Source organism: Dermochelys coriacea, chromosome 1 (assembly GCF_009764565.3).
Source record: "Dermochelys coriacea isolate rDerCor1 chromosome 1, rDerCor1.pri.v4, whole genome shotgun sequence".
Taxonomy (NCBI): Eukaryota; Metazoa; Chordata; order Testudines; family Dermochelyidae; genus Dermochelys; species Dermochelys coriacea.
The window spans coordinates 279,612,353-279,638,325 of record NC_050068.2 but is presented as its reverse complement, the minus strand read 5'-3'; the positions used below and the strand labels follow the sequence as shown (position 1 = coordinate 279,638,325).

At 43.4% G+C, this 25,973-nt stretch overlaps 1 protein-coding gene across 1 annotated transcript in view; it reads right to left on the bottom strand.

Annotated features, from left to right (window-relative positions):
- Positions 1 to 11,152: 11,152 nt before the first annotated feature.
- The window catches only part of PPFIA2 (PTPRF interacting protein alpha 2), a 617,899-nt gene continuing 603,078 nt past the window's right edge, over positions 11,153 to 25,973 (bottom strand). Inside the window, 7 exon segments of the mRNA XM_043492739.1 lie at positions 11,153 to 11,891; positions 15,764 to 15,855; positions 17,139 to 17,298; positions 18,776 to 18,844; positions 18,931 to 19,106; positions 24,737 to 24,834; positions 25,605 to 25,780. Of these exon segments, the coding sequence (XP_043348674.1) occupies positions 15,797 to 15,855; positions 17,139 to 17,298; positions 18,776 to 18,844; positions 18,931 to 19,106; positions 24,737 to 24,834; positions 25,605 to 25,780 (738 nt within the window). The 3' untranslated portion in view covers positions 11,153 to 11,891; positions 15,764 to 15,796.

Below are 25,973 nucleotides of genomic sequence, written 5' to 3'. Positions count from 1 at the left end.
TCAATTCTTTATCTGTTAAATCCTATGTCAGCTTTTCCTTTAGTTCACCCAGCATTGATTTCTGGCTAACTGGCCTATATTTACGCAGGTCATCTCACTTGTCCTTTTTGAATATTGGCACATTTCTCCACTCTTCTGGAAGTTTTTTGAAAGTTATCCAGGCCTACTGAATTGAAAATGTTAATCACTAGTAGATGTTGCTTAACATCCTCTTGGTTACTAATGGACTGGACAATACAAGCGAATAATCTTGCTTCAATTCAAATATAAAATGCAGATATTTATTGAAAACTTCTGCCTTTTCATCATCAGTATTAACAATTTTACCATCTCTGCCTAGTAATGGGCCTATACTATTGCTAGGATTTCTTTTATTCCTTATATACTTTAAAAATTCCTTCTTATTGTCCTTAGCCCTAGCAACCATGGATTTTCCCTGATGTGTTTAGCTTCCCTTATCCATTTTCTACACTTCACACATTCTTATTTATGTCAATTGCTATTCCTCCCCTTTTTCCATTTGTTGTATGTTGGGTTTTTTTCATTCCTAATTGCTGCTGTAAGGGACTGCAGAAGACTTTTACGGCCTAGCGAGGGAATTTCCGCTTTCTCGAGCCGAGAGGTTACTGTGGGACATAGATAGCTGCTTCGTTATTGTGGGTTAGAGAGAGGTTTTTAAAGGACACAGCTGCTTTGTTATTTTAGGAGATAGTTCTTGAAGGACACAGCTGCTTTGCATGGCCCTTCGCCAGGTAGTAGAAAGCCCCCCTTTAAGAAGCACCTAACTTTATATTCATGAGCTGTTTTTGTGTAATGCTTTTTAATGCTGACTGTCGGCCCCTCAGTCGGACTCCGTCCCAGGCAAAGCTCCGGTGTGCTGGGTTCCCTGCCTCCGTGACTGCAATGCTTGGAGTCCTCGTTGCTGGTGGGTCACTAACCTTCAATAAAGCCAATAACTCACAGCTTTGTGTAAGCCTCGTTTTTCTCCGAGTACTCCTGCCAGGTCTATGGTGCTTCGAGCACCTTGGCCCAGAACATTTGGCGCAGTGAGCAGGGTACCCTGAGAAGCGATGCCGCTTTGGCTGAAGATAGGGGAAGTGGGGAAGCAGTCACTGTTCCTACAGCGCATACCAGGATGGCCCTCGATGGAGCGCTGGGGGCTGGTAGTGTGGATTATGGCCGGGTGCCTCAGGCATGGGCAGCAGCCGGTCACCACCGCTCAGGTACGCGCAGTGACCGCTGCCCCCTCCTGGGACCCCGAGACTTGGGATGGGAACATTTGGGACTCCTCATCCTTGGATGAGGTGGGGGAGGAGTCCCCTGCCATGGCTCTGGCACACCCAGTCCAGGAGTTGCAGGTGCAAGGAGGCGCCCTACAACCAGAAGTTGTCCACACGTTTAAAACGAGTGAGTTTCAGGAAATTGTGAAGACGTTCCAACAGGAGCCCGGGGAGAGCATCCTGCAGTGGCTCGTGAGGGTCTGGGACAATGAAGGTAACACGGTTTTGTTGCTTTCTTATGAATTTCAACAGTTGGGGGTCCTATCGCAAAACTCTCAGGTACGTGCACAATTGGCAAACCCGCTGTGGTCGCAGGCTGTGGGGCAAGACATCGAAAGCCCCTCGTTGTACCGCTGGCTGGCGGCTGCAGTGGATGCGGCCTTACCCCTCGGTGGGGGAGTTGGAGGCACAGGTGCACCCCTGGAAAACCGTTCCGGAAGGGATGCAAGCCCTCCGTCAATTGGGAATGGCCTGGGCTGTCTCCACAGGTGGGAAGATGGGGCCAGACGATGTACCAGTAACAATCGATTAAAGCCACAGTATTACGCTTGGCCCCGATGAATTAAAACCTTCCTTCCTCACTGTCATCATGACAGAGAATGGGCGCGTGGGAGACTTGGCAGCCACCCTTATGCAATTGGAAGCCGCCTTGGCGGGTGCTAGGCCAAGAGCCATATGGGCTGCAAAGGGGCAGCAAGGTGGGGGACAGGAGAAAGGGAAGTTGCAGGTGCCCCGGAAGACCTTGTGGCTAGATCTCTTGCAGGCTGGTGTCCCTCGCGAGGAAATCAATAGAAAGCCAACGGCAGACTTATACAAGCGGTGGATGCAGCTGCCCCCTACCAAACCTAGTGCTGAAGGAAAAGGGGAAAAGAGTGTGGAGCGAACCAAGCCCGCGGAGCCCTCTGCTCCGCCAGCCAAGTGTAAACTGCCGTGCCCATACTGAGGGCATGGCAGGTCCTCCGTTCTGTGTGTCGCGGCGGCCACACGAGAGGGAGGTGGGGGACCAACGCCCCTTTGTACCCCTAGCAATTTGCTGGCCGAGGGGAGGAGTCCAACTCGTGTTGGCGTTAATAGATATGGGTGCTGAGGTCACCATCTTGTACTCCGCGCAGACCCAGGGCCAAGCCACTGTTGTTAAAGGCTTCGAAGGAGTGAAGACCCCGGCGTATAAGGTTACTGTCACTCTGACCCTGGAGAAGGCTCCCCTGTTCCACGCCACTGTTTTGGTGGCCGCTATTGGAGAATACATATTGGGTATTGACGTCCTGCGGGGTCGCTCTGTGGATACCCAGTACGGCCTCTTCGCGTTTAGACATCCCCAGTATGTAAGTGCCCTCGGGTACGGGAGGTACGGGCACTGACAATCCTATGGGGCTCCCCTCATTGGGAACCCATGGTGTTGACTCTCCCAACTGCTGTAGTATCTAAATGACAGTATCGCCTCCCTGGAGGGGAGGAGGAGATCACCCAGACAATCAGCGCACTGTTAGAGGTCAAGATTATTCAGCCCACCTTAAGCCCTTACAATAGCCCCCTTTGGCCAGTGCGAAAATGGGACTTGGCGTATGACGGTAGACTATCGCGAGTTGAACAGGGTCACCCCTCTACTGACGGCGGTCGTGCCGGATATGGTGACCCTGTTCGAGCACATCGCGGCAGCTGCCTTGCCCTGGCACGCCATAATTGACCTCGCGAATGCCTTCTTTTCTATCGCCATTGCCCCTGAAAGTCAGGAGCAGTTTGCCTTTTCGTGGCAGGGCCACCAGTATACTTTCTGTGTTCTGTGACAGGGCTGGAAGCACTCCCCAACTATTTGCCACCAGTTGGTGAGTGCTGACCTTGCCCGAATACGGCTGCCGGACGTGGCCCGTTGTTACTATTACATTGACGACGTGATGGTATCCGGCCCCTCCTGTGAACTGGTGGCAGATGCGTTACACGCAGTCGTTACTGGCTTGGAGGCGCGTGGATGGACTCTGAACCCGCAGAAAATACAGGGCCCCGCTCAGACAGTAGTCTATCTAGGTATTATGTGGGTGGGACCAGATCGGTAAATTCCTTGGAAGGCGCAACAAATGGTGCAGGGTTATCCCCCACCCCAGATGAAAAAAGAGTTGCATGCTTTCCTCGGTCTACTTGGGTTCTGGCATGCCTTCGTTCCTCATCTAGCCTTCCTTATGTGGCCTTTGCAGGCCTTAATATGAAAGGTGGCATCCTGGCAATGGCAGCGGAGCCATCAAACTGCCTTTGACCTGTGTAAAGAGGCCCTGATAACTCATGCTCGGCTCCATGCTCCACAGCCTGGGGTCCCCTTCGAGCTCGAGGTCACCATGGTGGCGGATGTAGCCTCTTGGGGGCTATGGCAGCAGGTAGGGGCCCAGCAAAAGGAACTGATTGGGTTCTGGTCCCGTACGTTGAAGGGGGCTGAACCCGGATACACGCCCCGGGAAAAGCAGATCCTGGCGGTGGTCTGGGCGTTGCAGAATACTGAGCACATAACGGGCCCCATCCGGTCATCGTGCGCACGCTCATTCCCCTGGGGCACTGGGTACTGGCAAAATCGGCCCAAATGCAGACAGGGGTTGCACAAAGTGCAACCCACTTTAAATGAAAGCATTACCTGCAACAGTGCATGCTGCTGGGCCGGCTCTCCCTTTCTACCCCACATGCTCTGTTACTGGGGGCTGTCATGTTCGAGCATGTGCCCTCCCTCACGGAGGAGCTGTCCCCAGTGGAAAACCCCGTGCCTGCCTTTCCAATAGAGGAGGCCCCCCTCGGTGGACCAACTGTCCACCGAGGAGCGAAAACATGCATCATTCACGGACGAGTCAGCCTCCTATACAGCGCAGGGAGCCAGGCATTGGCAGGCCATAGCCTATGCCCCCTATGCAAATGTCATGGCAATGGCTTGGGGACCGGCCAGCTCCAGCCAGTGGGCTGAATTGCGGGCTGCTACTCTAGCAATTAAGGGCGCCCCACCACGGGTTTACCTTTATACGAAAAGCTGGGTATTATACGAGGGCCTCCGAACCTGGATAACTGCGTGGGAGGTGAAGGGTTGGAAACTTGCAGGCCGACCCCTGTGGGGAGTGGCGCTCTGGCAGCAGCTCCTGCGCTATGCCCGACAGGCCCCTCTGGCCGTGCGACATGTAGACGCCCACACAAAGGCTAAAACCTCCAAGGGCCACTGGTATGCGGTGACGAATGCCATGGCACGGGGGGAAGGTCTTGCAGCTGGCAAAACGGTACCATGTGGAAGAAGGCCACCGAGGAACCCGAGCAATGCAAATCATGGCCCTCCGCCAAGGCGCCTCCCTGTCCTTGGTGGCCTTGGTTCGTGACAGTTGTCCGGTTTGCTCCCGCTTGGTGCCAATTGCCCTCCCGGGACCAACTGGCAAAATTGCTCTGGCTGCAGGTCCCTGTCAGGATTGGCTATTGGACTATATTGGCCCCTTGCCTTAAGAGCGGCGCTGGCAGTATGCCTTTACGGCTGTGAATACATATACTGGCCTGATGTTTGTATATCCCAGCACCACCGCGGCTGCAGGTACTATGTTGGCTGCGCTACAGCAACTGAGCTCCCGCTATGAAACTCCACGCACTCTACAAAGCAACCAGGGAACCCACTTTACGGCCCAGGCCATATGGACCTGGGCCGCAGACGTGGCAGTGGACTGGCACTACCATCTTCTGTATATGCCTACAGCAAGCGGCCTTATTGAGCGCCTGAACGGGCTCTTGAAGGATCAGATTCGTCGCCTCACCTCCACCCATATGCTTTGAGGGTGGTCTGGGGTGCTGGAGCAGGCTGTCTGGCTACTCCACAATCGTTCATTGGGTGGCCAGATGCCCTTCCAGCATCTGGTCTTTCCCCCTGCCGTACATGCCCACCTATAGGTGAGTCTCATACAGGCGCCGGGTGTAATCGACTCCGCGCAAGGCATAATTACCTTTTACGCACCACACCGTTATGCCCTGCAGCCTGGACAGGAGGTGAACCCCTGGTCCGCCCAGTCGCAGCTCCAATGTAAGTGACCATGCTTATTTTTCATCACACGATTAATTTCAGGCTTACGATTTTATCCCCCGTATTGGTTAAGTTCGGACCGCTCATTGGGCGCCCTCTCTTGCACCAGCGCTGCAACAGAGCCACTGCAATGGGAACAAGGGGAGGCCCTGTGTAACCTGTTTCCTTTACCTCCCACAGGCCTAAAAACCAGTGCCCCGAGCGAAACCAAGTGGCATGTATTGGCTAACGTGTGGTAAACAGTACCGCAGCGGGAATCGCAAGCCGCCGTAGTCCTTACCACCGGGGAAGGATGGGCATACATACTCCCGGAGGGGGAAGAATATCCTCCCATGGTCTCACTCTCCTGCTTGTCACGGCGCTCCTTATAAGCCTCACCGCGAAAGGAGCTGCCACCTCCTCCGTGAATGCCTGGTTGGTGTTAGCCCAAAGTGCTGTTAATGCAACATCATTTTGCTTACCACGTACGTATGCTGTGGGTGCCGTAATGAAAACCTGTTTCATTGGTTTCTGCACCGACCTGACCCTCATCCAGCACTATTCCTTACTAAAGACAATTGATAAAACTATTACATATATGAATTTGTATGCTTTGGGTCCCGCCCAATATAATATAAACGCGTCTATGTATTCATTTCGTCTGGTCAATGTAACTGTTGCCTTCTTTTGTATGTTCTTTGTAAATGCTAGGCACATTGGGGCAAATCACACCAATGTGGAGTTAACCTGTAATGAAAGCACTGAGGCTTCATTTGCATACGGGCATATGAAATTGCCCACAGGATGGTTTCTCTTATGTGGCAGGACTGCTTATTCTTTCATTCCAGCCAATAGTTCAGGGGGCCCCTGCGCCCTTGGCTGTGTGGTCCCCCTCATCTTTCCACATCCTTCATAAGTCTCTGCCCGCCACCCGAGAGACACCATCCCTCTTGACTCCACCTGTAAAGCCGACGTAACGTTATTTTCCAAGGCCAAAGCTGCGGCCCTTGCTTTTTCGTTGATTGGCATTCCTGGGTTGGTGGTGCATAATTATCATGCAGTGGGACACCTTGCGTGTGCTGTTGCAAAAGCCATCAACCTGACCTCTACAGTTCTCACACTCCTTTCACATAAGTTGGGCAAGGTACGCCAGGAAATGCTGCAAAATAGGCTAGCTTTAATTTAAAGTAATATCACAAATAGAGGGAAAAGAAGGAAGGAAAGACAAAGACTAAATTAGAACTGGATATCTTTCTAAAATATATCTCTAGCTCATACAAAAGTTATGGGCTTGATGCAGAAATTACTGGGTGAGGTTCTATGGTCTGTGTTTATGCAGGAGGTGAATGTAGAAAATCATAATAGTCCCTTCCAGCCTTAAAATCTGTGAACATCTGATTATGGCTGACCATTACTGGCTAATTGATGACAAACAAAGAGCCACCAAGCACCTTTTTAACAGCTGTTTCTGATTTCCTTCCTCCCCTCCGCCCTCTCCCCCCCCCACCATAAAGCAAAGCTGTCTTTCCTGGGTAAGCCTCAACAAACTCTGCCCCATCTTAGTTGTGGTGCAGTCATTCTCGCAAGGTGCTGAATATCTCGGAGAGTTGTTTGAGTACCCCTATGCCTTTATGAGATCATTGCAGGCTGCAGCTGCTAAGCCAGTCATAGGAGAGAGCCTGTACATTTGAGTGTGTTCTACGTTTCAAGTGGTAGTTTTTAATGCATAATGAAATTAATAGTCTTTGTTATTTTTAAATAAGTATTCACAAAATTCATACAACAGATTTTAAAAAACAAACAAATTCAAAACAAAGTCAGCATTTCCTGCCATAGAAAATGACACTAAGTAATAAAAGTTGCTATTATGAACGAGAGACTCACTTAGTGAAGCTCTGCTAAGGGAGAGCCCCTTAGTGAAGATAGTTTAGGGATCTCCAGTTATTTTCCAGATCAGTCCATACCTGAGGGATATATTTTGTTTTAAAGAGTATCTATAGGGATTTATAAGACTACATCTTATTTTTTGTTATGGGCAGTATCTCCTCAAAAAAAGAAGACATCCAGGAGGATAGCCATCAACTAATGAGTAAAGTAGGAGGCTGTTAAGTGACACAGTACTGGAGCCAGATAAAACAGCAGACTGATCATAATGGTTGGGAGGGTGCTATATATATATATAAAAGGTGACTCCCATTTGAATGCTCTCTTGGGCCCGGCACCTGCAAACTGTTCTGGGTAAGTGAGGTGCTCTGCCTTTGCTGAACAGTTTGGAGGATTGGAGCCATAGCTGGTGACTGTAAAATATTCCAAAAAGTTCTTGCCTTACACTGAAAACCTTGGACCGAAGCAATGAAATAGTGAGACTGGGACCAAATATGATGGAAGAAACCACTACACTATCAGATAAAATGAGTAGAGTTACATAATAATTGAGTTCATAGTTAATTTTATGCTATACCATCCAGGATGAATAAATTAACGATCCTGCTCTCCTGTTCAATTCAGGTGCATGAATTGAATAGCATGGCCCAGCAGCAGGACTAGCCACTACTTAAGACCTCAAAATAAGGATTAAGGGAGAATTGCAGAGAGACTATCCCCTATGTACAGGTTTTAAATTTTCACTCATGAGACACTTAGGGATGTAAGTTTGCTCATGTGAGTAGTACTGTTGAATTCAGTAAAGTTACTCACCTGTCTGTTTGCAGGATCAGCTCCTTAATTTCCTTACTTTGGCTATAAAAACGACATTTTGCAACGTTCTTCTTCTACTGTGTTTGCTGTCTCTTTGTAGGCATCTAAGATGATCTCTATGCATGTATGTGTAGCTTTGGAGGGAAAGCTGTCCCTATGAATGCTGCAGTGCTGTCTGTCTACCTTGCTTCATTAGCTAACTAATGTTAACCTAAAGTGTACTGCCTAATATGGAGTGAATCAAAAGCTCCAACTTCAGAATTTGCCCCTTCTGAAGAGCAGTGTTAAGCTCGGAGGTATAAAATTGCAGAAAATCTAAATAACACCAGAGAACTGTACAACAGATATGGCAGCTGTAAATATAAACCAAGAGCCTTATTCACCACTGCCTTGCATTTTGTTTAGATCAGTGTGGAAAATGATACCAAATCAGATGCCAAATATTTTTTGTGAATATGAAAAATTCAGTATAGCAAGCTAGTTTTGTTTATACTTTACTCAAACCAGAACTACTTTGTGAGGCATTAATTTGGATGCAGGTGTCTTATCCTGTGGACTGTAGAGTGGTATGCTAGCTGCTTTCCTATGTAATAAAATTGATGAACATTTAAAAGTAAATTATAGTTTTTTGGGTTACTCTTTGTTCTTTTGTAAATAGAATGCCATAAAAATATCCATGAAGGGGAAAAAGTAATTATAGAGAGGAAGACGCCTTGGGGTTAAGGCACTAGCCTAGGCCTCTAGGGACTTGCTTCATGACCTTGGGCAAGTCACAAGCTCTCTCTGCGCCTGTTTCCACATCTCTAAAATAGGATAATATACCCCAGTCTTTGTCTGTTGTGACTATTTTATGCTTTTTCAAGCAGGACTGTCTCTTAACATGGGTGTGTACAGCACTTAGAACTGAATGAAACTATCTTTGTAGACTTCCTAGTACTTGAAGAGCTTTCTTTATTAAACAGGACTAGATGGCTCCAGAAAGTGCTAAAAGGATTTTTTGTCTTTGTTTTGTTTTTTAGTTCAACTATTGCTCAGGTTTCTACTGACCAAAAGTCATTATCTAAATTTGTAGTGTCCTATGTTAATAGAGCTGGGGTTATAATTCTGCATTGAAAAGAGTGTTTAATGACACAAACCACTATTACAGTTGGTATATCTGAGAATGGAATGGGCCCTTTAAATGAAATTCCTTCAATTTGGATGTTCCTTTTAGGCCAAGGTTGAGATGCGTTATACTTGCACCACTACCCTTGGTGGTGCATTAGTGTAGAGATAAATAGGAGATCAGAGATGCCAAACTGATAATTTTCACTAGTGCATTAAAAAATTAAATTGTGTATAAATCTGTTTCTGGGTTTTTACTGGTAATACAAAAGGCAAAAATAATTGTTTGGCCATGAAGTTATGACTTCAGACTGTATTTTATTTATGGTACTGTTTGGTGGTTTATGAAATGCACAACCATGCATGTCACTCAGGCCTTATGATGGCCCTTTTTATAGGGGTAATACCCTCCTCCAAGCACGTTGCTTCTTGCACAGCATGGCTGCTGGCTAATAACCAATTTATGAAGAGTTTAACTACCCTGACACTAGGAGAGCAGTGATTTTTAACTGGTGTGTTTTTTAAGAATGTGAATAGACTTGAACAAAACTTTGAAAGCTGGTATGTTTGAGCCCACTATAGCATTTTGTCTGTGTGCTAAAGGAGTGTAAAATGATGTTGTGACATCAACCATGGCCATCTTAGGTTGGCTGAGATAAATGTTCCAGAATCTAAATCATACATAAGGTAGACACATCTTTGTGAATTTTAACAGCATACCAGCCAAAGAACACCCTAAACCCCTGGACATTTGGTAAGGATAGCTGAGAATGGGTTTGAATGGCTACCACAATTGCATGTTTTTCTTTTGTTGAGAATGGCAATCTAACTCAGCAGCAGGGAGAAATAATTAGAGGCTCTGGGACAGAACTGTTCACATCCAGCTTTAAGCATTTATAGGTTTTTCCTCCTCTAATCTTCCAGAGTAGAAATAAGAGACTTAGGGGTTAGTCTGTCTTCTACAGGCATGTAACTTCTTGTTCAGTTCACAGGGATTTCTCCTTTGTGTTGCTCCTGGTTAGGGCTGAGACTAGTGAAAACTGCAAACAAAACAATAAATACTGGACTGGAATGTAATGAGGGGTTTGCTCAAAAGAGACAAGAACTACTGAAAATGTTGGAGTTTGTACTGTTTTTACTTATTTACATTTTTTCACTAAAACAATCAAAAGGGGGAAAACATTAACATGAAAGCTAGTTAAGCCTGAGGAATTTGAAGTAATGTCTTTAGCTTTATTGTCTTGACAGTTAGATCAAATTCACCACATCCTACAAATAAGCTAGTGTAGTGCTCCCTCTCGTGGCAGACCCAGCATTAAGCTCATGTTGATAACAGTCTCTGCCTGGGAAAAATTTCTTATGCTTTGAGATGCGCCAGTCATTCAAACTGCTTTTCCATGCTACCATATATCCAGCCTTATAGATATTAAACACAAATAGCACTGAATATTTTTATTGACAAGGGGGGGGAAATCTGTCACCATTTGTTTGACTGAAATCTGTCAAATGAAAATAGACAATAAAACAAATGTTTAGGTACGTGCAAACATTGCAGATCAAAATGCTAAAAGAAATAACTAAAAGACAGATCTTGAGATAGTATCAAGCAGCAGAAAATTAGCAAATAGATCAATGACATTATTAAATTGGTCTTACTTTGAAACTTTCCATATAAACAAAGAATAAACAACACTAACACCACCAAATAAAGCCACAGTAGGTAATAATTGCTCTTCTAAACTTTTATACACTATATATTACCATTCTGTCTTTCAGTTATTTCCTCTGATAAAACTGACTTCCAAGAAGTCTCAGCAAGGCCATCTTGGCTAAAAGCATAACGTTAGACGTAATGCCCTGTTACAATGAAGAAATGGTGGAGTTTGGCATTTTTTAATAGAAAACTTGAACATCAGATTCTTTGCAATGTTCAGATTTTTACATCCCACGCTGGCTGGCATCTGAAGATCTTGGAACAAAAAGATGGCTCTTGTTCCACTGGAGAATGTTTGTTTGTTTGTTTGTTTGTTTGTTTGTTTGTTTGTAATACATATTTTTTCAGTAATTGCTTTTGACTCTTGTAAACAGTTTTGTTTTTGTTTTTAAAAGGAGAGCCATCACAGTGCTTTTCTACAGGTATTACAAGTATCTGATGTTTCTGCTTGACTTTATAGGTCCATTTTGGCTCCAATTCGAGTTTAAATCATCTTCTATACATCATCAGAGGCAGGTGTTCAGCTTTAAATATTGACAGATCTTTAAGTAGGAACGGGTTGAAGCGTCTAACTCTCCTAAACATTAATTTGACTGTTACAATCAAAAAACTGTAAAAATGTGGAATGGAAAGATACAAACAGTATTGTTGACACTGTATTGTCAAGTGTTTGCACTGAGACCTCATGTACCATAGATTTTATTTTTAAAAAATCATATTTATATCCCTTTACATACACATTTTAAAAGAAATACACAGTAAATACGTAGATGGCTGGTATATTACAATAAAACAGATGAACAATGTAAAAATGAGTGGCTCCAATGGATAAAACCATTGGTTGTGCACTACTGCCAAATTTATGATAGAGATGCTTGTTTTTTTTGTTTTTAAAATGATTTAGGTATTTTATTACTCTTGTATTAAACTAACCGATAACTTAATACATGAAAAGAACATCACATTTTTTAGCTTGATAAAACTTTGTGTTCTCTTCCCTATTACCCTGTTCTTGAAGAGACGTTTACTGCTCCTTTTTCCTAAAATAGTGGTAGTGCACTTCAGGTAAAGTAGAAGAAAGAGATGATATCTAAAGACAAAAATAAAAAAAATTAATTAGCAAGATTCTTGATTATATCCTTTTTATCCAGACATGCTTTACAGTGAGACCACTGGAAATATCATAACACTTCATATTGTATTTCATGTTTTGCTAAAACTTGAATTTGAGAGAGAGAGAGAGAGAGAGAGAGAGAGAGAGTAAACTTTCATTTATTGTAAATCTTACATCTCTTTCTGTGTATTGAATGGAATGTATTTAAGAGAATGGAATTTAGCTGTAATTCTTCACATTGTTTAATCATTTACTAACATGTAGAAATTATTTTTCAAACACTGAAATTCAAGCAAATATTACAATAAGTTATAGCTTTAGCATATTATAATTTTGAAGGCTATAGGAGGCCTTCCAGTATAAAAAAGTTGTGTACATTTCAAATCTTTACTCTACGTCCACTACTTTTTATGCCCTACATCCTACAGATCATCAAGGACAGACCGCATTAGGGCTCCACCTACTTGTACCAGGAAGTAAAGAAGCAAAAACTGATATGTATGGAGTCTTAGTCCATCCACTGCAAAACCTATAGTTCTTTTGCCTCATTGTGCCTGGAAGCTTAAAGCCTGGACCTCAGTGCTCCTTCCCCTAATTCAAGTTCCTTCTCTTTTGGGACCAAAGAGCAAAAATCTTCCAAGAATCCAGAATTGCAGATTACTTGAGAAAAAAGATCCTGACCTAGTCAAGTTTATTCTTTGGAGCCTGTGAGAATCTAGTTTCCAGGTCTCCCCTTCATCTGCAGTTGCTGAAGTCTTTCCTTTTGTCCAAATGGCACTCATCCCCTTCCCTTGAGAAAACTCTTCAGTCCTTAGGAAGGTTAGTTCATCCGAGTATAGTGTTCCCATTTGTCCCTCATGTTGCTGGAACTCTCATTTCTACCCTCTTTAAACCATCTGTATATTACCTCAGATATGATTAGCTTGGATTCGGGTACTCTGCTGGGTCGGTACAACTGTGGATGTCACCCCTTTTATGTAGACTAATTAACCTTACAAAATAAATATACTACTAACTAGCAAACAGTATGGTGCAACCGAATCATCGCCTTTTGTTTTATGTAGCTTGTTTGTAATTATCACATTTGCTTTTGTATACATGTTTATTAAGATAATTTTCTAGCCTCCTTGAAATTTTTGCAGTTGCATATAAAAACAGTGAGGGAGACCATCTAAATAATTACTGTAGCATATTCCCTCTATAAAAAGTGGACTGGAAATTAATGAAATCAGTATTACATTAATAACACTGTAGTCACTCACATGTTAGGGATGGGCAACTGGAAATTAAAGGAAGAAATTATTGATCCTTCTCACTAGAAAGATGACTTATAATAAAGATGTAATTGCAAAAGACTGGTCAAAGGCTTGGACCCAATAGACATCACTCATACTCAAGTATTCCTATAGAGTATATTAAACTTATTTTTATACCATTCTGTAAATGTATTTTTTTTAAAATACAACACAGTACTGCTCCAGTAATTTTTTGCTTCTGCTTACTATTTTCGGGTTCCTGGGCAATAACAGCGCTCCAGCAGTAACAGACCAATTGGATAATTGTAAATTAACATATTTTTCAGTATTTGCAGTCCCTGCCATTCATGTATTCATTGTAACTTGAAACTCTTTGGGGAATGTCACTGTAAATTACATCCATAGGAGGCTCATAATATTTGGGTAATTTTAGTTGCATGCCTTTACAACATTTTTTAAATTATGATTTTTGCTTTCTACATTATGCCTTTCAAGCTTAAAGAAATCCATTATGAATGCCTGCTCCCATTGAACTGAATGAGAGTTTTGTCATGAGGTAGCACAGGGCCCTAAATGACTCAGACATTGTTCTCTGGGTAGAGATGGGCTGTATTGTCATCCTTCCAGGGTCGTGAGTCAGTATCAGCCAATTGTGCCAGAAACTATTCACCAGCTATGTCACAAGGTTTGAAAGCCAAACTCTGAATCACTTAGGGAAAATTCAGACTTGAGTCCAGAAGGGAAAAGGTAGGTTGATCTCCTCTATGTCTCTGGCCATTAAGTTTCATCCAGTTCCCCCTGTATTAAGCCCCAAGATGTGTTTGGCTAAAGCATATCCATCAGAAAGTCTTGATCTGAACACATTAAGTGATAGAGAATCTGCCCCTTCCTTTGGTAGTGGACTGCTCATTATTTCCCTGGACTTACAACATTCTAAGCCCTTCAATTGCCATTTAAAAAAAATCAACCTGACAGAAATGCTTCCTTCTCATCCTCCATACAAATATTTACCTGCCTGAGGTGCAGGATGTGCCAGATTCACTGCTGAACCTGTAACAGTTTTTCTTTATACAAAAATGATGTGAATTTTATTTTACTACCCTGCATGGCTAGAAAAGGAAGCTTTGTACCATTGGAAAGGGGAGATTTTCAGCTTCTCTAAGGGACCCCGAATTTGCCTAACTCCTATTGAAATCAGGAAAGTTAAGCCCAGCTCCTCAAAAATATTCAGGTACCTACATCACCTGGCTTTACAGGTGAAGGGCTACAAAAAAAATTCTTAATGTTTCAGTAACACACATGGCATATATAGAACAATGGTTGTGTGGTATAAAGTTTCTTTTGAACTCATTTGGGGAAAACCTATGCATCTCATTTGTGAGTAATACTGTAATCCAAACTCATGGTTTAATACATAATTGTGTATTTTTATTCTCTCTCTCTCTCTCTCTCTCTCTCTCTGCACATGAAAATAGAAAGATAGAGGCAGCTGAATACTGTGGTGACAGGTGCTTTATAAATGCCTATGATTATCTGCTAAAAATTAAAATGGAAAGGAAAACTGTTATTTAAATAAAATTAGCGTGAAATGGTGGCATATTAATGGCAGTGCTCATCATGTTCTTATTTTTGTAAGATGGATGATTTGGTAACAAACAATATATTTTCACACAGCTGTATTTTGTTCAAAAGTGTATTTGTACGACTAGTACATGTGTGTAGATGACAAATGATGAGATATTTAAGTAATAAGAATTACTACATCTGACCTGACCCCTGTGTATATCTAGTGCAGTATCCTGTCTTTTCCTGTGACGAATATCAGGTGCTTTGTGGAATGTGTAAGAACTTTCATAACTGATAATGTTGGAAGACCTTATCCACGGGAGATGATTTGTTCTAACTCATGCCAACCATCACCCAAATGATGTCCTAAAGCAGGTTTATAGCTCTGACTCCTTTTTCTTAAGTAAATCTAGTGCAACTGTTCTCTTTCATTAGGCTCCCCTCTAAAGTGAAGTTCCCCAGTGTCGGTATATGCATGTAAATTCCTCCTTTTTACACCATCATCTGATCCATACAGTGAGACCCTGAAGTTCCTCTGTCAAACTCTCTTCTTCAGGCACCAGAAGCATATTAGAGAAAGCTATCATAGAGGCCTGACTGTTCCTTTCTCCTAATTAGCTGAATGTAGGTTCCAAGACCCTGCCCTTCCCTATGTCACTGGTACTAATATGTACCATGACCACAGATTCCTCCTGAGCTCTCACTAGAAATTCACCTAGATGTCTCAACACATTTTCTTGGTCAGCATCATCACAAGCTATCCATCTTAAACAGCATCCTTACCTCTTGGCGGGTTTGACCAGTTTATTAGAAGGGTTGCCCATGAAAGAGAGGAAGAAGTTGCTGTTTGAGATGGGAGGTGGAGTAAGAGGCTGGCCTCCCCCAGACTGAGCCCCACTCACTTCAATAAACTAGACCTGCCGGGGGAATGGACCCCATCTTGGCTTTCATTTCAGTAATGACAGTGAATACGGGGTATAGTGTACATTTATACAGCCTCCATGATGGCTTTTTGTGAATACTCACAGCAATTCAGTGCTGGCTTCTTTGCTAGCCTTGTCAACATGAGTATGTGCGAACTGAAGAGCTGTCTAATCTCTGCAATCGTGATGAAGCAACTGCAAATTGGAAAAAAACCCTCTTTAGAATAACGAAGAAAATTAATTAATATATTTTCCGCTCCCTGAAAGTGTGACTGTTAAATTACTATGTAGCTCATTCTGTCCAACCTTCTGGGTTTGGTCTGGTCTATAAAACTCATTTAGAGTTGCTACATGTCTGAGACACTGTTGAAAATCTGACTACTTCAGGAAAAAGAAGAGGTTTTCCAACTTACTGATGCCATTATTATTGTTAATACAGCATCACAGGTGTACATTACACTTTAATGTTCATATCACAGGAAGTTGGGAACTATGGTCCCAGAGCCTGGCTTAATAGACACAGAATTGCAAGTCAGGTAGCACTGAGCTCAATTGTCATGTCAGCAACAGACACCCTGCCCTATGTGACTTGGCAAGTCACTTAATCTACTCCGTGCTTTAGTTCCCTAGCTGTAAAATGGGAATAATACTTTCCAACCTCACAGTGGTTCTAGGAGGATAAAATCCATTAACGACAGTGTGGTGTTCAGATCCAGTAGTGATTAGGGTTATGTAAGTACCTACTTAGATAGTACCTTTATTCATAGCTGGAAACCACCTTTGAAATTGATCCCTCCTACCCTATGACTTTGCCCTATTGCTAAAAAGTACAGAATAGAGAAAAGCATGAATATGAGCAGTGCAGTCAATGGAATTAGTGATGCAGTTATGCCATTTGTGCTACTATATAAGATGTTTTTAAAAAAGATAAGCTTCTCATACATGGAATGTAGAGGGATATATTTTTATATCAAATTCTTTAAACAACTGCAAAAAATAACTACCACCAATATACCAATTATTTTGAAGACTGAGACAATTAGTGTTTCATAATGCTTCTATCAAGAATGAAATACTATTCTGTGGTGAAATGAGTGCAGTGTTTCTTTTTCTGTGTAGAAGGGCTAGAGTGAAAATTAAGACTGGTACTCGATAACATTGTCAATAATTGCAATGTGGCCTTTGACTTCTGTTTACACTACCTACTCAGGGTCTTGATATTTAACTGCTAGGAGTCATGGTTAGTTCGTCGTTAAGCCGAGGGGGTCAGATTGGAAAATAAAAGAAATAGTACTGAAAACTGAGATTCTGGAACACAGCTTGAAAAAGATGGGGGGTAAACCATGTCACTGCATTTCCCTCCCCCATTTGAGCCCTGATTAAACCTCTATTTTACCTGTGCCTATACTAAACTTTGTTCAGTTCCAGGCTTAGTGCTAATTGCCCAAGTTCACGTTAAGTACCAAAGCACTTCATACCATCTGTTGTCATTTTTCGTGACTGCCCTGATGTTGTAGTTAATCTGAATCCAGCTGGAAGTGTTTCTGAAGAGCCAGGCATCATGCTGATTCCATGGACCTCACGTGGAGGAAACTGTCTTCGCCAGGAAGGGCCACGTCTGAAGTTCTTGTCATCGCTCTGCCAATACAAATGTTTGTGTTTGATAAAACTAAATTAAATTTATGATTAGTTCTCTGGATGGTTGCTGCTTCTCCAGCTGTTAAGTTTATTTTCTAGAAAATAGATTACTACATGTTTCATGTCATCCAATAAGAAGAAAGTGTATGTGAGACATTCTTATAAGAGCAACTGCTTTAGAAACTTGGAAATAATGGATCAGAGGGTTTTTTCTTGAATCTTTTGCATGATACACTATCAGTTCTTTTTGGTGTCTGCTGATGTAGAACATTCTGAAAAATCAAGGAGGGATAAAGTATCTCCACCTAGGCTCTCTATTGAATTCAAAGGCAGGAAATAAAGTAGGGGAGACCAGATTTCACAGAGCTCAGTAGTTAGAGAGCAGTGACAGCGGGCCCGGGACGCTCCAGCTTGGGGTTCCTATTGTGTGCCGGACTCCAGCTGCTAGTCCTGGACAGGCTGGGGAAGTACAGGCCTTCCTCTTTCCCTGCACGGGCCACTCTTGGGGCCAGATCAGACCCGCCTCCAGGAACCTCCCATGGCTGCAGGAAGCTCTGTGGCTGCTGGCTGGAATCCCAGCTCTGATGGCAATGCTGCCACCACTAGAAGCACAGAAGTGAAGGTGGCAATACCATGACTCCCGGACAATAGCCTTGTGACCATCCCTGGCACCCCCACAGTTACAACACCATGAAATTTCAGATTTAAATATCTAAAACCCTGAAATTTACGGTTTTAAAAATCTTATGACTGTGAAATTGATCAAAATGGACCGTGAATTTGGTAGGGCCCTATAATTCCTGGCCCACCCACTCCACTCAATTATTTGCCTCCTACATGGGGGCTCCAGCTCCCTTTGCCCTTCTAATTGTGTCATAGCCTTTCTCTGCTAGTACAAGAAAGAAAGGTGAAGGAAACGTTAAGACCTTAATCTCTCTGTTTCTTACAGTTCCATCTTTAAAATAACCTCCCTATCTTACAGGACCATGGTGAAGATAAATTCATTCGTGTGTGTGTGTGTGTGTGTGTGTGTGTGTGTGTGTGTGTGTGTGTGTGTCTGAGGTACACTCCTACTATGATGACAAGTGCCATAGGAAAAGCCTATAAGGAACTTAATAATTGCCTGTTTAATGCAGGATTTGGATGGCGTGCAGTATAAGTATGGGACAATGCCCTCACTGATGATGAAAAGAAATATTGAAGTGCTGCCTCATTCTCTGAGCATTGTACAGCCTGAGGCAGGAGTCCTATGGGGAAAAATAGTTAAGTGGTCATCTAATTAACTAACTATCATAATGCATATACACAATGGGCAGCAGGAAGGTTGCACAGGCAACCTTAATTCTGGCATTTCCTAATTTTTGACTGTTTGACTTCGTAGCCTTAATAACATTCTTTTAATTGTGTGTGTGTCCGTGTCCTCCTGAACTTAGTATGTGGGTTTCAATTTTTTAAAGACATAAATTGAATTACTTACTTCATCAAGTCGTCTCTCAGTTCCTAGCGCTAAAAGATTGTTGTATTCTCTCTCAAGGATTTGCCGTGCCTATATATAGCAAATTAAATAATTAAAAGAATTGAAAATGAGCAAAAATAAAATCCAGACAAAGTAAACGTCAGGGAAGGACTTGCCTGGGTGTTTTGTGTTGGAATCTGTAATAATAAAGCTAAACTGCTGTAATCAAAGTTTTCATCCAGGGCTATAAGTGACCCATGTACACCACTTTCTAAGACATTATTTGCATATTCTCGTAGTCCAATAGCCTGTATCCAGCGTATGACTCGATCATTGCTCCAGACCAATACATCTACAAACACATACAATATAGTATCATATTACTGTTAATTGAACTTTCATAAGCATACAGATACATGTATCTATATGGTAGTTAACCTACTACACCACTTTCCATGCAAGGAATACTAAAACATGATTAAAATAACCTCAGTGGTTTCATCGTTGATACAGAGTCCGGAAAGTTGATTCCCATTGTCTCCATTCCCACTTGTTATTTAAACATACCAAATGACAACCCTCAGCAAACACAGTAGTGTCAGCAAAGGGCTTTACAATTTTCAGAAAAGATTTTACAGGTTCCTGGGAGAAATAAAATTAGTCCCCTGAGGTTCAACCTCAAGGGAAGGTGGAGTGGGATTAGTTAAACATCAGCTGACGTGACATTTTTACAGCGAGCCCTGTACATAGAAGTCAAAATCTATAGTTTTCTAATGGGCCAGAGGCTTGTGTTGACATTTTTAGTAACCAGCTCTTCTCACTTCTGAAAGCTGTTCCATTAAGATCTGTGCTAATTAGAAAGCTATGGACAAGTAAAAGAGAGAGGAGGTCTTATTTGAGGACTGAGTCAAAAAAAAAATCTCCACATTAGAAAGAGAGCTATTTGTACCACATTCTTAATATTTATTATTTTACTTGCATGTGTGATGTTTTGCGTCTCTAATCAAACACAAATCAAAGACTTCTTTTAAATGATCTCCCTAACATATTAAGTCTCAGGTGTAAATAACCATGAGCCACTGAAGTCGTCAAACAGCAATAAAGTTAATTTAAATGGAAAGCAAAAGACCAGATTCCCTCCCTGGCTCCTGTCTCTGTTTGTTGTACCACCAGCACAAGGAGGCTGGAAAACTTAGTCTGGAATTCTTCTGTGAGGAGGAATCCTCAACTGGTTTAGGCCAGTGTAATTGTTCTTCGAGAGCTTGCACATGTCCATTCCAATGAAGGTGTGTGTGTGTGTGTGCCACAAGCACAATTTCTGGAATTTTTTCCCCAGTGCTATCTGTTGGGTTGGCTCCAGTGCCCTCTGGTGCCACATGCCCATAACATTGTTATAAAGAGCCCTGCCAACCCTGCTTCCCTTCAGTTCCTTCTTACCGCCTGTGAACTGGAACTCCTCATTGCTCAGGCAGTTTTCTACTAGTGGCTTTTCTACTTCTTTAGTTACTGTAATTTGGTAGTTGGAAGGTAGTTTTTAAATAAATAGGCTGAGATGCTCAATGTCGAATCCAGTTGTGGCTCTGGTAAGTCTTAAGACTGCCTCCATGAGGAAGACCCAGTCTTGCTTTGTGGTCCTTTTTGGTGCGGTGTTTGAAGTCCCTGCAGATTTGGCAATGGTCTTTCCTTGCAATTCCCCCAGTCATTTGAGACAACTCAAGTGCGGGTCACTCAAAGGCATAGACTTACCACAGGAAGTGCAGGGCGTGAAGCCCAGTGACCAAGGCATGCCCTGGCACTAGGAGGTGGATGACCCCACTAATTAAGCGCCGAGGCATCCAAAACTGTTGACATCTCTAGTACCCAATGCATCAGCCCTTGGCTGGGGAGTCCACCTAAGGGCCCTCAAGCCTCTGGTCCCAAGAAGAGCCTTCCCTCCAGAGCTCAGGACAGTCCACCTATCCTGCTAGGCATTTCTACCTGCTATTACAAACAAGATTATTTTGGTTCTCACAGACAATAAGACGGCCATATTCTACATGAACAGACTGGGCAGTGAGTGTTCTACCCCTGAGTCAGAAAGCAATCTGACTATGGGAGCTCTCCATTGCTCATTCCATCAGTCTAGAAGTGTACTACCTTCCAGGAATGCAGAATTAGCAGACAGATCACCTCAGCAGGTCTTTCTCTTCTCACCATGAGTGGTCCCTTCAACCAGACATTGCAAGAGGTATCTTCCAACAGTGGGGGACTCCCCTTATAGACCTGTTTGCTACCCACAACAACAGGAAATGCCATCAGTTCTGCTCCCTGTGAGGCTCCAGCCTGGGGTCTTCCACAGATGCATTTCTGTTGTCTTGGACAAATTACCTGTAGTATACATTTCCTCCTACATGACTGATTCACAAGGTTCTGGTGAAGATCAAGCGGGACTGAGGGTGGGTCATTCTCATAGCCTTGTTGTGGCCCAGGCACCATTGGTTCACCAACCTCTTAAGCCTTTTGGTGGAACCCCCACTATGGCTTCCGATACACCCAGACTCCTGAGACCATGGTTGGCTGCTCCACCTTAACCTCAGTTCTTTTAATCTGTCAGCCTGGAAGCTCCATGGCTGAATTCTGAGGAGCAACTTGCTTGGAGCAGGTCCATAGAGTCCTACTGGGCAGTAGAAAGTCCTCCACCAGGGCCACCTACGTTGCAAAACCATCTCCATCTGGTCCTCCCAATGGGGAATTCCACCTATGCAGTCCTCCCTGCGTACCTTCTTCTGCTGAAACAACAAGGTCTGGCCCTCTCTTCAGTCCAGATTCACCTAGCGGCCATCTCAGCTTTCCCTTCCAAGGTTGACAACCAATCTGTTTTTTCACACAAGATGGTGATCAGTTTTCTCAAAGGTCTGGAGAGGGTGATTCCCAGGTCAGAGAACCCATTCCTCCCTGGGATCTGAATCTTGTCTTGTCAAAGCTTATGGGTCCACCGTTTGAGCCGCAAGCAACATGCTTGTTGTTATACCTCTTCTGGAAAGTGACCTTCTTTGTGGCCATCACTTCAGCCAGAAGAGTTTCAGAGATCCAGGCCCTCACATTGGAGCCACCATATATGGTCTTCTTCAAGGATAATGTCCAGCTTGCCCACACCCACCGTTCCTCCCAAAGGTGGTCTCACAATTCCACTGCAGGCAAGCAATCTTCCTGCCAGTAATCTACCCTAAACCACATGTAGAGAGGAACAGTGCCTACACTGGATGTTAGACAGGCCCTGGCTTTCTATATATAAAGGACGATATCATTCTGCAGAGCTACTTAGCCGTTCATAGTGGTAGTGGAGAGAATGATGGACCTACCTACCTCCGCTTGGAGAATTTCATCCTGGTTGACTTCATGTGTCTGAGCCTGAACTCATGGACATCTCGCCCCCCAACTAATCTGATTGCTCATTGTACAACATCTCAGGCCTCATCAGCCACCTTCCTAACTCAAATTGCTATTCAGGATATCTGCAGAGCAGCAACCTGGTTGTTGGTGCACATGTTCTCAACACACTGTGTCATCACCCAACAGGCTAGAGACGATGCCAACTTTGGCTACACAGTCTTGCAGCCAGCCTGTCCTTGAACTCCGAACCCACTTCCTGTACAACTACTTGTTAGTCACCTACATTGGAATGGACACATGCAAGCACTCAGAGAAGAAAAAAGTTACTAAACTTTCTGTAACTGTTTTCCTTCAAGATGTGTTGCATATGTCCATTCCAAAACCCAGCCTCCATCTCCTCTTATCGGAGGCAGTTAGTAAGAAGAAATGGAAGGGGAACAGGGTCAGCAGGACCCTTTATACTGGTGCTATGAACACGTGACACCAGAGGGTATTGGAGCTGACACGATGGATACCACTCGGGGAAAAAATTCTGGTAACTGTGCTCGAGGTGCGTGCCCACCTACACTGGAATGGAAATATGCAACACACCTCAAAGAGCAAGTTACAGAAAGGTTAGTAACCATTTTTTCCCCTCACTACCCATCCTGCAGTCCCTGCCACAGGGAGTATTCCAGGGTTTGGATGGGGAGTGGCTGAAATACAGTGTTCCAGCCATCCCTGGCTGTAAAATATTCCATTGGGGAGCATGTCCAATCAGCACAGATTGGAACAGTCTGAGACTGCTATAACCTATGATGGGGTCAGGACTAGCACAGAACCAGCACCAGTAACCAGTTACTTCATGTGCTTCTCCAGGTACACCCAGCAAATACTGGCACAGCAGGGAATTTGACCTTAAGTCCTCATCACCAATGTAAGTCTTTTGCACTAGAGTATGCCACCATCTCTGCTGAGGCGAGCACAGATTCAGATATTACAATTAATTCTGTACCACTAGTTCTTGTATTGTCAATTCTTCCAAAGAAAGTTGCACTTGAAAAGAGATAACTGAAAATGTTCTGGTTTCCTTTAATAATAGGCAATGCTTAAAGGAATCAAAGGATTCACTTCTGATAACAGGAAAGAAAATCACACTCTTAAGTGTAAGACCTACACCTTGAGCTTGCATGCTCCCTAGGAAGCGTTATGTAGGAAAATACTGTTTAACTAGCTATTACGTCATACAATAAATCTTGTTATTTATTTAGTTATTTATTTAGTTATATAGTTATTGTTATTAACATTATGGGTCAAGGCCTGACACAAAGTGAAACGGCAAGTTATAAACTGAAACAGTTGCCTTTTCAGATCTTAAAGACCTGACTTGATGGGAATCCATCCATATAATTTTATTTAAATATGACCTGCTTTAAAATTAGGAAACAAAAGTAATGATTTTCTAAAGCCTCAAGTTAGGCCCCTAAATTCAAGCTTAGTTATTGGCCAGATTTTCAAATGTGCTGCACCCAACAGCTCCCATTGACCAGCACTGGTGACATTCTCAGGCAGTTGGACTTTCCAATTTTATGGCTAGTTTCCATTGGCAGACTGGTGTAAAGGGAGTGTAGTGGGATCTGGCCCACAGTCCCTGCCCTGTAGCGGGGTGGTCACCCGCTCCTGCCCTGAAGGGCTTAAAAACAGCCCAGGGGATGGCTGGGGCAAGCAGCCCAGGCTGATTGGGGAAAAAGGCACAGCTGGGGCCATGCTCCAATCAGGGCCCAGCTGGTCCTTATAAGAGGACAGTAGGCCGGGGCATAGAGACTCTCTCTCTAGCCTTTTAAGAGGGAGGGACCTGGCTGCTGTGAACTGAGTAGGGTACCTAGACTGGAACAGGGCTGGGGAAAGACCAGAGGAGCTGGGGGGCTCCGGCCTGGAAACCCCCCAGGCTGCAGGCCTAGTGTAAGGCCAAATACGTACTGGGATTGCAGGGGGCAGCCCAAGAATAGGCGGAGGCAGCAGGTCCAAACCCTCCTTGCTGCTAATGAGTGGTGATTATACTGCAGTCCACCCCAGGGAACAGGGGCTAGATGGTGACTGGCAGTAGTCGTATACTGAGGCAAGGTGAGGTTGGGGGTTGGAGGTTCCCCGGGGAGGGGAGACCCAGCGAGACTGCGGGGCACTGCAAAGGGGCAGAACCCTGAGGAAAGGGGCACCGGGGTCCAGGAGGGACATGAGCCAGCGGCAAGCGGGATATCGGCCTGCAGAGAACGCTTCGACAGCTGGTGAGCTAATTCCTGAGACGACCAGCAGGAGGCGCCGCAGGGTTGAGTCGCCGCCCTGCTGCATGCCCCAAAGAGCTTACAATCCAATTTGGCCAAACACAAACACACCAACATATACTTGCTACAACCATTCAGGAATGAGACTTCAGAGTATAGGCTTTAGTTCAACAAAGTACTTAAGCATGTGCTTAACTGTAAGCAAATGCTTAAGTGCTTTGCTGAATAGGCATGGACTCAAATTTCTGCTTAAAGTTAAGCAATGCTTAAATCATTTGTTGAATTGAAGCCTATAGTTTGAAGTCTCACAAAGAAAAAAAAATCACAATACCCATTCCCTGAATCTTACCTTTTATTTCATGCTGACTCACTTCTCTTCTTCTTTCCAGTTCTTTTCTGTCATAATTCAGCTTCTTTAAGCACATGATACCATACTGCAAACTTGTTCTGTTATTTGAGAGAGAAACATTTACAGACTAACATAAGACATTTAAAAGAAAATAACATTGTGGATGTGAATGTATTTGAAGTATTTACCACATTTTATAAACGGTAGTTCAGTATGCTCATGTATCAAATCATAGGGGCAAAGAGCCAAAAAACGTAATAGACTAAAAAATGAAATGGGCACAAACAAAAACGAATGGGGTTTAACTAAGTTATCTAGCAGAAATACATTTAATATTAAAAATGTATCCAAAACAGGCCAACAAACTATGTGAACTTAAGTGCTTTATTGAATCAGGATGTAGGCAGGAAGAGGTGTTTATTGTCAAATCAGACAGTAAAGAATGCATCCTTGCAGGAATGGCTGCCTCCTTTGGTAGATGAACCTACTGCCCACTTGTTTTTTCCACTGTAATCTGAAGTAGTTTAAACATTTTCTTTATCATCATGTTTCTTGTCTACCATCTTCTGATGCTGTGCCTTTTAATATATTTTTTTTTACAATTTATGTATTGTTGCAGTTACATTTATGTATTAAGGCTACTCTGTGCACCATGGAATTTCATTCCATAACTAATCACACTTACAGTTACTATGTCAAAAGGAACCTCTTTCATTTTCACATAGTTTATTGGTGCTGATTGTTTATATTTTCATGTGGTTGTCTAAAGTTGGAACAACATTAAAACTAAAGCTTTGTTATCTTATGCCGCACTAAGCATAATATTACATCCATGTGCTCATTTTGAGCAGCCTTTGTACAAACATACCGATGAAAGCTATCCACCATTTTTAAATGTACGCGGAGATCTTTCTTCGTCAGATGATCTAGCATCCTTGCGTCTACCAGGCACTCCATAAAGTAACTTCGGTACTGAGGTAAACCCAGACTGGGGAGCCATTCATTACCAATCCATTCATGGTTCATATCACCATAAGCAAGGGTCTATAGAAAAATAGAAGACTTCACATTTTAACCTATTTGTGTCAATGCCACAGAATGAAGGCAGTCTGCTGTGCCATTTCAAATAGGAGTTCACTGTCTAGGAAATTCACACTGCTTTCCATAGTAATTCTGACAATACTGCCATTTGGGTCTCAAATATGTATCTAAAACACTATTAGTTCTCTGAATACAT